The 12,280-nt window shown below is 37.4% G+C and overlaps 1 protein-coding gene across 8 annotated transcripts in view; it reads left to right on the top strand.

Annotated features, from left to right (window-relative positions):
* The window catches only part of RALGAPA2 (Ral GTPase activating protein catalytic subunit alpha 2), a 324,892-nt gene that overhangs the window by 124,938 nt on the left and 187,674 nt on the right, over positions 1–12,280 (top strand). For 5 of the 8 annotated variants that reach the window (XM_045445467.1, XM_045445465.1, XM_045445463.1 and 2 more), the window contains 3 exons: positions 4,138–4,269; positions 5,969–6,066; positions 10,881–10,971. In XM_045445467.1, the coding sequence (XP_045301423.1) occupies positions 4,138–4,269; positions 5,969–6,066; positions 10,881–10,971 (321 nt within the window). The remainder of the gene's footprint in view (positions 1–4,137; positions 4,270–5,968; positions 6,067–10,880; positions 10,972–12,280) is intronic. The other 3 variants (XM_045445466.1, XM_045445464.1, XM_045445462.1) reach the window with 1 other exon arrangement.

The following is a 12,280-nucleotide window of genomic DNA, read 5'->3' as shown; positions in this document are numbered from 1 at the left end:
GATTGTGCATTCTCACCGGTTGGCACATGAGAGTATTAAATTTCTGCCCCGATTTAAATCCTAGTGTGTTGGCATATATTGCTTACCTATGGCTAAGTTTAGATATAGGTAGATGTATATCCACCTATACGTAGTATGCAGACACTTTTAATGTTGACTTTCTGGCCACAAGGTCTTTACTATAAAAATGATTGCTAATTTTGTTTTCATTTGTTAACACTTCTTATTTGTGTTTCTTGTCTATATGTAAAAATTGCTTTAATAATCTAAACAATAGAGGATTACTTACCTTCAGCCACTATTAGATTTATTCTGGTCCCTTTGGGACTCTATTTGGTGGCAGCAGATTTTGGGGAAAGTAATAACCACCTGTATCCCATTTATATGAATAGCTACATAAACACACACGTGGGAAGTAGAACTGGCAGTTTGGTGATTTTCCTTCCTCTCCTTTGTGAGAACAATGCTTTCCAGCTGTTTTGCAATTTTAACTGCTTTTATGTTGGGACATTTATCAGTCTGTAGTGCTTATAGGCCATGCTGATGATAGATTTTATTTTTCCTTTAGGGCCATTGTAGTTGTAGCAATTAGAGGTTCAGTGATCTTCTCTCATTCTAAAAGAGACTTAATGGTACCAAACTGAAAGCCTTGTTTGGCTGCTTCTGCCTCTGGTTGTCAGGCTTGCAGGTAGTATCCAGTTGTCAGGAAGTGCTTGTTGTCAGGGTCTGGGCTGGTTCACCTTTGGACCTCCTAAGAAACCTCAAGATGTTGAGTTGAATTCTATCTCTTGTGCTTTTTAATAGGCTCAAGTTGGTCTTATGAACAATGCTTTTAAAAAGAAATTAAACTATTCATTTTGCCTTTGCAACCTTGTATGAGGGATAAATGGAACCCAGAATTTTGGTAATTGAAGAATGAGTCTCACTTCATTTAATAAGATTGATTAAGAAAGCCTTAGATTAAAGACTGAGTGAAATTGCTTTGAAAAGTGGTCAGACGTCTGGAATAAATAGAAGTTTCTAAAGACTTTGCACTCTTAATTTAATTTAATCATGTGGATTTTTCTCTCAGTGGGAAAAATGAAGTAATTCTAATTTGATCATTTTCCTGGTGTTTTGAGTGGAGCCTTAGAAAGCAGTGATTTTGTAATGGTACTGTGTAGTTGACACTATCAAGAAGCTAGAAGGTTAGAACTTTTAAAATTTGAGTTATTAGGGTGGCAATGCTTGTGAGACAATGAATGATTTGGTGAATCTGAGATAGAATTTAGCTCTTTGAAGTGATTTGAACAAATTGTGTGGTACTCAAAACAGAGAATGTGTTAGACCTAACCAGAATTTATAATGTAATTTTTATATAACTTAGATTGTTCATGCTTTGAGTATCACATAATCCTGTATCTTGATATTTGCATATCCGTATTAAATGGTCTTAATTTGTTATGAAACAGCAACACTGTGGAAGGGGAGCAGTTTTGACATTTGTCCCTTTCTTAACAAATAAAAAGCCAGCAGAGGGAGCTCAAGAGCTGTTTAGGAAAAGAAAAAGTATCAAGAAAATATTTTTGGTATTCATTTGTTCATTTATGCAAGGCATATATTGACTATATACTTAGTATAAAGTGTGAGAAAGGCCAAGAACTGTACATTTACAAATCAGAAAATTGGATTTTAATTGTGAGATAAGAATTTTAAATTCTTTTTCCACACTAGATCACTTAACAGTCAACTAACTGTAGGAGTAGCTCAGGGAACCAGTAGCATAGCAGTCCTCACAGTATGCTTGACATTATGATTCTCCCCTTTCTTTCCACCCTCATCATGGATGCTCCCATCCTCACCATTTCTGGTGATTGCTGTGGGCTTGGACCTTCTCCATCAGAGAAGTCCCTACCAACAGTTTTACAAAAACAAAGCCTTAAAGCTGCATTAGGCCAGCCTGTTGGGAAGGCACACCAGCTGGTGATGGCAGGCTCTTCGTCCGTCTGTTGTGTTGAGGACCAGTGGGGACACTCGAATTTGGAAACCATGGTGCTGTGACTGTACGGTATCCCACCAGATGGCGATGTTCTTTATCTTTAAAAAGATGCTGCCAGTGTTGGCCTGGCTCTTATTTGTTTCTGCTCCTAGCCCAGAAACCAACATCTACCAGTTTTTGGCATCAAGTTTAAGTGAATAAAAGCCACTCTTCCCACTGTCCATAAAAACTGGCACTTGCCAATCATTTTTAGAGAATTAGGAAGCTCTTGGGCTCCCTCTACTGATACTAGATTAACAAGTAGGTTCATTAACGAATATAAACACTTCCCAGAAGGTTTCACTATCTTGCATAATTAGAATAAACAATGAACGAAGGCAGCAGGGAGGGTCTGGTCTCATGGTATCATCTGGCTTCTGTTGCCTAATGCTGAGGAGCCTAGAAGCAGACCTGTGAAAAGGGCCTAGTCTAAGCTTGCAGATGTGTGGGGAGATCACAAATATGTACACATGTCTTGTTTGTCTCTGTGGGAAAATGAACAGTTCTTGGCTATTCAAGAGAAGAGAAGGGCAAAGACAACCTGGAAGAGATGCGGCTTTAATGGGTCTGTGTGCTCTTGTCTTGCTACCTTGACTGTCTTTTGCTTATGCCCTAAGTTCAGCTTCCCGTCAGTGCCTAAATTTAGACTATGGCCCAGTATTCTGAATTATAAATGAAGGGTCACATAAACTTCATAGTTTTAAAGTCTCATTACGTGTATCAGTGTACTTTAAAATAGAATTTTTGTTTGGATAGTAAAAATAAAGCAGCACCCTTCTCTTGAAGTCCTGTGTGTTACATGTAGAGTAATACATACATACAACTTGACTAGGGAGAGCCAGCACTTTGGCTTATCTTCGGAGTAAAGGGTTATACTGAGGGTGGCACAAGGGCAGTGAGCTTCATTTCAGGTGAGGAAGTGGTTGACACTGCCGGGTAAGATAATACAGGCTGAATTTTTATCTTAGAAGGAAGGAAACTTTAGCTAAATTAGAATTTTTAGAAAATATGTTACAGCTATGTAGATGTAAAGTTTTATGACTGTTGGAGTGAGTGTGGAGTCTGCTGAGGGACCACATGACAAGTCCTGTAGGAGGGGTGTCCAGGTAGCAAGGGAGGGAGGAGAGGAGGCAGGAACAGGTCTGAGGGTAGTGTGGAAGAGTGAGCTGCAGAAAGGAGAGAGCAGTAGGTGCAGGTGGGCTAGGATTGCTGGAGACTAAAGTGAGTCAGAGCTCCTGTGGGGGATCAAATCTGTGGGGAGAGGTCAGGGGGAGCCCTATGTCCACTGTGAGGATCCCAGGCTTGGCTGTACAATGATGGGGGGCCTCGGCAAGAGAGAAGTGGTGCAGTCAGATCTTGGTTTTAGAGGGACCTCTCTGGAGCCACATAGAGAATAGAGAACTCATTCTCTGGGAGAATATAGTTTGTAATAATGCTAGCTGAGATTATCCAGTGGCCAGTACTCACCTATGGTTTTCTATTTTATAACAATTATGTATTAATTCTCCAAAAATGCCAGTGGATCATTTTTGTACTTTAGTGATTAATTCAGCATTGCATTTGGTGGTAAAAGCTATTAAATAATTGTAGTATTTTATTTTGGACAGTTGTGCATTTATCTGTTGAAAGGAATGATAGAGTTGAAATTCCCATTTCCTTTTATCTTCCTATAAGAGAGTGTGTGTGTGTGCATGTGTGTGCATGTGTGTGTGTGTGTGTGTGTGTGTGACTTTCTACTCTCCTCAAATGTAAATTACCTATTCTGTGTATTTCCTGGTTCCCTCATTCCTTGGCATGCCCGGCTCTGAAATTCCAAGTGACTTTCACAGTTCTCAACCATTTCTGCAGCTTTTTCTCTTTTTTTTTCCTCCATTTTGAAAATAAAATGCTTTGCAGAACTTAAAACGTATTTTTAGAGTGGAATATTACTTGTTAACAAGTGTAGAAAGAAAACTTTAGTATGTAAATGCAGATTATCTTATTGTATAATTTTGGACGGGGGGGGGGGGGGGGGGGGAAGTATCCCAGACTACATTTTCAGAATCAGTTGGTTCAAGTGGTGAAATTATTTTTAAAAATCTTTGAATACATCTCTGCATGTTTTGTGTTAATGCCCACAGAAGTGGAAGAATGTCAGCAATCAGAAAATGCACCTACCATGGAATCTGGCTGCCTGGGGGCGGAGCAGCACATCATTCGGAGCAGCAGCACACCTGACGTCACTGAGCCGCCCCGCCCAGATTCCTCTCAGGGTATGGAGTAGCTGCAGTGGTTAAACAATACAGGACTGTGGATCCTGGCTGGGAAGGAGCTGCACGCCGTATTGCTTTCTGCGTTTATTCTAACCCCACTCAATTTATTTCAAGGAAACTTGCTTTTTAAGTTGATAGCAAGGATGTGATTTCTGGCAATGAAATATTTTCACTGTTTAATACACTTATCTAAAATTATATATACTTAGGTGCACCTCTTTTTTTTAATGTTTATTTATTTATTTTGAGAGAGAGAGAGAACGAACACAAGCAGGGGAGGGTTAGAGACAGAGAAGACAGAATCTCCAGGCTCAGAGCTGCAAATGCAGAACCTGATGCGGGGCTCAAACCCACAAACTGTGAGATTGTGACCTGAGCCAAAGTCGGATCCTTAACCATCTGAGCCACCTGGGTGCCCCTAGGTGCACCTCTTTTAAGAGTAGCCTGTTTGAGGACTAGAGAGAAGTCCAGTGGTGGCTGGAGTAGGTGGGAAGCAGAGAATGCCACACCACAGGGTCCGGGCGAGCAGCAGAGTTAAGTAGGAGGCAGGGTAGGGGCATGCAAGAAAGGGTCTTGTGAGGAGAGCCATAAAAGTTGACAGTGAGAATGGAGGGCTGGCTGGACTTGTGAAAAAGTTTATTAGCAATCTGTGAACTCTGCTGAGGCTGAAAATAAGCACTGCTGATGGCATCCATCTACACAGTGTCTCTGACACCTTCCAGCAAAGCAGAGAGGCAGATGGTCAGATCTGTAAACAATGAATGATGTGTTTTACAGGGAAAGTGCATGTTTCAGTTGTGTCTGGTGGCAGTGAATATGCTTATTATTTAGTTTTAGTTTCATCAGTTAAGTAAGAGATAAACTATCTTGTTTATCAACAGGTTATCTCATAGCCTCATCAAAATAGGGAAGTATTCCCTCTTAGAAATTTTCTTGAAGTAAGAAGATACACTAAAATAATTTGAGAAATGTATTATCTGAAAGATTTTCTGTTCTCTGAAAGGTTTGGTATAAGACTGTTTTAAATTTTTTTTTCCCCTTAAATATTTGGTAGAATTCACCAGTTGCCTGGAATTTTCCTCTAGGAAGATTTCAAAAAAATATTCACATTTTTAAATCATTTTAAGACCATTAAAATTTTCCTTTTCCTGTTTTGATTCAGATAAGTTGTGGTTTTTCAGGAATTTGTTCAGTTCATGTAATCTTTTCAAATTTATTGGCCCCAGATTATTAATAAAACCCTCTTATGATCATTTTAGTGTTTATAGGCTATGTGGTGATATTCCCTTTTTTATCACTGATACTGATAAATTCATGCTTTCTCTCGTCAGTCTTTATTCTTGAGCAATACTGAACCACCTTCCTGCTCTATTTTCCTGTCAGCTCACCTGGCAAACTCAGGCAGCTTTCCTCTGAGATCCCATTCTCAAGGCCCCTAGGAGAGTCTTGTTACCTTCCCCTGTGCTGACATAATGTGCTAGGTGGACCTATTGACTGCACTCAATGCAGTCTCTTAAAAGCTATCTGTGGGTCAAAGATTCTATGGGGTAGACTTGACTCATAGACTATCAGTTTGCCAGATCGTAACTCCTATTTTTACATATCTTAGGATATCTAAATTTGATTACTTACATATAAATTTTTTTCTCCAATTTTATCATCTAAAATATTTTGTTAATTTTTTCCCCAAAATCTCTAGGTCAAAAGGTAGAAAATATACAGACTTTGAGTTCTTCAGAGTCCAAGCCTATTCAAGAAAATAAAGGATATGTGAAGAAAGAACATGAAGGAATAACAGTAAGATATTTTCAAACTATATCAGTTTGTAATTAAAAATAAACATATAAATTATTGGCATAATAAATACGCTTATTAGTGGCAGTTCTTTTAAAACATTTCTCCATTTAGATGTGTTATTGCCCTGAACAACCCTGAGAACTCTTAAAGGCTTTCTTACTTTCTGTGTAAAATTATAGTCACACTACAAAAATAGAAAAAAATTAGCATGAAAATGGAATTTACCTTCTGGTCTGTACCTGGCATTCTATATTTTTAAGCAGGTATCCTTGCCTGTCAGACGTATATTCAGATTCCCTGTTCCTGAACCTGCTTTAGGTAGCATATTCCACCTGACATGAGTTGCTAGATAAGTGATTTTTTTTTTTTTTGCAAAGATCAGTTATGATTTCTTTTTTAGAAAAGTGTAAAATAGCATTTATCTCTTTAGACTGAATATAAAGTATAAAGAAGAAAAATTAAAAAGTAGCCCACATTTCATGCATGCAGGTAACTCCTGCTTAGTCATTCTTTAAAAATATGTAGATATATATTTATAGAAAACTCAAACATAATGGAAAGGTGCACAATAAACAGAGAAAATCTCTCTCTAGTCCTCCCTGCCTAGAAGATAACCAGTGTTAAGATTTTCTGTCTTTATTTTTAAAGGGCATGTATCTTTTTATATATGTTTATTTATACTTGTATATATGTCATATATACATAAACATGCATATGTTTATGTATACTTATATACTAATAAATATACCTGCATGTGTATTTTGACAATATATGTATATTTCATACATATATGTATGTTTCAATAATCAAATAAATACCTATATGCCCACCACCCAGTTTAAGAACTAGAATTTTTCCAGTGCTGTTGCTTTGGCCTATATATGTTCCTTCCTTGTCCCCTCAGAGAATGTTATATTGGCTCTGTGTTTATCATGTCCTTGCTTTGCTCTATAGTTTTGTTCTATATGTATGTATTTCCACATTATATTCTTTAGTGTTCCTTATTTATAAACTTTATTAAGTGATTTTATTGCTTTTGTTCAATCACATATTTCTAAGATTTATCAACACTGTGGCGTGTAGCCTAGGTTTTCTCTACCATATGACACTCCATTGTTAATATGTCACAACTTATTTTTCCATTCTCTTGTTGATGGATAGTTAGATTGTTTCATCTTTTTTTTATTAATGAAAAATGTAGCTATGTGCACTCTTGTATATGTTTCAAGATCTGCATGTTTGAGATTTTTCTTTATGGTGACTATCTAGGCATGGGATTAATGAGACATAAAGTAGAAGAATATTCTTTACAAGAGACTGTATGTTTTCCAAAGTGATTACACCACTTATATTTCTGCCAACAATGTGTTGAGTTCCCATTCATCCACATTTTTGTCAATACTTGCTATTGTCAGATTGTGAGTTAGGTGGGTGAAAATGGGAATTCATTTTATTTTGCATTTTTCAGATTACTAATAAAGTTTAAAATATTTCCACATGTTGATTGACCATGTGTGTTTCATGTGATGTCTTTGACATTTTCTTATTGATTTTTTTTTCTTTTTCTCTCTTATTTGTACTAATTCTTTATATAGTCTGAAGAGTAATCCTATTTTGGTTATGTTTCTGGAAAATATTTTTTTCCAGTGTGTGGTTTATATTTTCACTCTCTCAATGGTGTCTTGATGAACAGAAGTTCTTAATTTTGGTATTTTTGATTATTAATTATATTTATAGTTAGGTTTATGAAATATTAAAATGCCAACTCTACAAGGATCAGAATATTTAAGTGTTTCAGTTTTGCTGTACACATTTACGTCTTTTATCCATCTTGAATTGATCTAATTTTATTTTATTTTATTTTTTCCCACATGGATAACCACTTGTCCTTGGTCCCATTTATTGAATTCATCTTTCCTTCATTGATCTGAAATGATACCTCTCTCTCATATATACTTATCTTGACTGATTGGTTACTTTGTGTTTTTGACCAGTAGTACAACATCTTAATTACTGTAGTTCCTCCACTTCTTTATCCCTTCCCCCCACCTTCTATTGGAAGCTATTTTTTTACTATCTTTTGTCTTTCATTGTTGTTTTTGAGAGTTCTGTCCATTCTGTTTAGTTGTCATTCCTTGCTATTCTTTGTCCTTGCCCTTCAGTTTTCTTGCACTATATTTAGGTGCATTTTCTTTTGGTTTATACATTTGTCCTTTTTTGTATATGCTATGTGCCATGCATCTTGTTCTTCCATTGTTTCTGGAAAATTCTTGGTAGTCATTTCTTCAAATATTGCCTCTTGTTTGTTCTTTCAGCTCTTTTTTTCTGGAATTTTGAGTAGAAATATATTTAGACTTTCTCATTCTGTCTTCCATGTTCTTATGTCTCTTTTCACATTTGCCACTCTTCTTGACCCTCTGGTACATTCTGGGTGATTCATTAGATCTGTTTTTCAGATCTTTGTTTTTTCATATGGAGTTGGCTATGTAATACTTCCACTGAGTTTTTTAGTTCAACAATGATAACTTTTGCTTCTGAAAGCTCAGGTTAATTCTTTTCAAACATTCATGTAATTTCTAATAATTTCTTGTTGCTTGCTCATTTTTGTGATTGCTCATTTTTGTGATTTCCATCTTTTATGTCTTTAAAATAGTCACAAATTACAATTCTAAATTCTTTTTCTGATTGTCTGAAGTCCTTGCAGGGAGGGGCGGGTAGGAGTGGGGTCTAAATCTAGTATTTGTTGTTTCTGAGACTCTTGTACATGATGATTTATTTCCTTGGGTATTCAGTGATCTTTGATTATGAGTTCCTAGCTGATGGATCTTAATCTACAGGAAATCTGGATTCTGAAGTGATGGAGTTTCACCAGGACAATGTGCATTTGTTTCTTCCAAGAGCCAATGAGTGCTCCTTTAATCCTGGAATCTCAGTCCTTTTGCCACTGGCAGTGGCAATAGTAGATTTACCCTTATGGCAGCCCTGTTTTCACTGCTCTGGTTTCTACTCACTTTGTGGGGGGGAGTATGGATCACTGGGAGATTTATTCTACTTCCCTGTGAGCCTGAAATTCTTGCATAAAATCTATTTCTATAGCTGGAGGAAATTCCAAACATCTTTCATATAGTCAGAACCACCCACATTCTGCTTTTTAGTTGAGGAAAGATCTGGGTATATTTCTGTTATCACATTAGGTATATATCATCCTTCTTTAAGGCTGGGTAGTATTTTTTTTCATGTACTGTTAGTCTTCTAGATATTTCATCCATGACCTACTTCTGTGCTTTAGCTTAATAATTGTCCTGTCTTTTAATTGTATATCTCAGCCCCTCCTTTTCATTTGTTTGCTTAATATTTTTTCCTTTAGTTGGCTCATTGAACCCTAGGTTTCTTACACACTTTGCACTGGAGGACCTTAAATTCACATCTTCATTCTTGACTTAATCCTCTATTTCACTCCTAGATTTTTATTGCCCACTTACAGTACATTTGCTTTGGATATTTAGCCTAAATATGAAAATTAAAACATCAGAAATCTTCTCAAGTTCCTTTATCCTTATGCTTCCTTCTTTCCTCCCTCCCTCCCTCCCTTCCTTCCTTCATCACCATCATTCCTATGGTTCCCTAGGTTCGTATCCTTTTGTGATTTAATTTTCCTCCACTCCCATATACAGGTCTCGTATAAGCTCTTGTCTGTCATTCTACAGCATTTTCTTATTTATCTTTTCTTCTCCTTTTCCACCATCAAAAGCCTTATCATCTCATTCCTTATTCAGTCTAACAGTTCATAGCGGTTTTCTTCTTAATTTTAATATATCCCACAGATGACTACTAGACTTATCTTTCTAGTTGAATTTTTAATCACAGTAAACTATTATCTGGAACATACAGTTGCTTGTTTTGTCAATATTGGGTTGAAATTTGTAAGCCTGATGTTGAAGGCCCACTGGCAGCTACCTCTTTTAGAAGGTGGTCTGCATTTTCTTCTTAACATTTTCCTTCTTCGCCTGACTGCCTTGCATGGCCTGCTATAATCAGCTTCTTTTCCTGCACATAGAACTTGCTGATTACCACTCAGTGCTTCCTGCCTTGAATCCCCTCCTGCCTTCTCTCTACCACTTCATGTCTGTTGCCTTCTTGAACAGCTGTCCTGTAACTGTGAGCCGATTAAGGTAACACTTTACTCTGCATACCTTTTAGAGAGAGTTTGCTTGCACATTTTGCTTATGTACACTGTAATCATTATGTGTAATGTGTATGTTTTGTCTCTCCAAGCAAGTTATAAATTTTAGAGGATGCAGATTGCCTCCAAATCTTTTAGTCGTCTCTATTTAACACAAGGTTTAGGTGTTGAGGCGGTGCTCAGGAAAGTCTGTTGCATATTTCACAAACAGGCACTGAGTGACTTTTAGACTAGATAGAATTTACACATTCCCTGCTTGCACACTCACCATTCCTGGGTAACTTAGGCCCTCTGCAAATTGGCTTCATTATGTATGTGTGCTCAAGCAGAAGTACAAATAAAACTTTAAAAATAAATTATTTCCATATAATTTGGCATCCCTTCTCGGTAGATCAATTTAATTGGATGTCACTTGACAAAGAAGAAGCCAAAAATTTCAGATCTTGAGTAATTTTATAATTCAATTATAGTAATTTGTGAACACATATCCTTCAAGTGGAAAACATCATTCAATTTTTTGTTGCTATTATTATTGTTTGTTTCTTTTTCTTTATAAATGTGGACTAGAAACTTAGTCTTGTAAAAATTAGAACTTTCCTGTAACAAATGCAATATTTCTTTTTGTCTGAAGATCTTAGTCAGAAGAAGCAGCAGCCCTGCTGAATTGGATTTAAAAGATGATTTGCAGCAGACACAAGGAAAATGTAAGGAAAGACAGAAGAGTAAGTTCCAGGAAATGTGGTCTGTGTTCGTCCCACTTAAGAGTGGATCTATTTTGTTCTCTTATAACTTGTATCTTATCCTCTGAAGAGTCACGGTTGTGAATTGGGACATTTTTATTCCTGGAATCCCAGGATTGATGGGTGGTTAGTCGACACATACAGTAAACCAGGTCCAGTCCATTATGTGTGCCTTAGAGGCCTGTCCTTCCACCCCAGGTCTTTCTCCAGGTAAGAGGCACAACCAAGGTCAATGGCTGGGTGAGCAAACAAACCCAGAAGGAAAACTGATCTTCTCCAGAAAGTTCCCACAGGCTAGGAACAAAAAGCTTCAGAAGCACATTGAAGTCAATGGTATAAGTATTTGAAATTTGATTCAAATCCTTGGATATATTATATATTGTAAACTGTGGCCCTAATACTTTGCTTCCATGAAGTCAGGTACCTGGCCATGCCCTTCTCAGATTTCATAACAGGCAGGTCCTGCAAATCGAGGCTGGTTTTGGTAGAGGCAGAGGAGCTCCTCTTAGGCTCCACCTTCAGACCCTGTGGGCTTGGAGTTCTGTGGCAGATGAACTTAGGGACCTAACAGGTTGGTTTCTGGGGCAACTTTCAGTTTATCTGGTGGCTGGGACAACTTGTAGTTCTTGGCAAGTGAAGAAAGGACAGCAAATCCCAAGCAACAAGGCTGAGGGATGGTCAGCAGCAAATACAAAGAACAGACAGACGAGTAGGCAGACAGGAAGGGTAGACACATAAAACTGTTATGAAGTAGACAGGAGACTTGGAGGAGTAGACTGTCTAGGTCTGTTTTGTGTCAGACTAAATAGCTCTATACGGCTTAATAGCCTTTGAAAGCGTCATTGTATGATGACAAATTGGAACTTTTTAGTGTTTAAAGGGGAGAAAACTTCTTTTGAAGAAAATCTTTTGCAGTTGGACACTTCATCCCTCAGTGAGTGTGGGTGATTGACTCTGGGTTTAGGACTAAATATTGAGCTCAATGTATAAAGCATCCTTAGACTCTTTCAGCTAGGAGAATAAACTTGCATTCATGGTGAAATGAATTCCCACCTTCTTCCTCCACTCACTCCTATTTTGTAGCTGTGTATATTGCAATAGAAAGCTTAAGGACCTGATATAATCTTTTGGGTATATGGGATAACTGAATTAAAGACTTCCTTGAAATGAATGTCACTTCATGTGACATGTTACATTCATGGAGCTTGTAATGACTATCAATGCCCTGTACCTGGGAGGTTTGTTTTGTTGGCAAAGATCCCTACAGAGTCACCTTTTGAGCCCCTATCCT

The sequence above is a fragment of the Leopardus geoffroyi genome, chromosome A3, assembly GCF_018350155.1.
Source record: "Leopardus geoffroyi isolate Oge1 chromosome A3, O.geoffroyi_Oge1_pat1.0, whole genome shotgun sequence".
Classification (NCBI taxonomy): domain Eukaryota; kingdom Metazoa; phylum Chordata; class Mammalia; order Carnivora; family Felidae; genus Leopardus; species Leopardus geoffroyi.
Note: the sequence above shows the minus strand (reverse complement) of the source record. Positions and strands in the feature narration are given on the sequence as shown.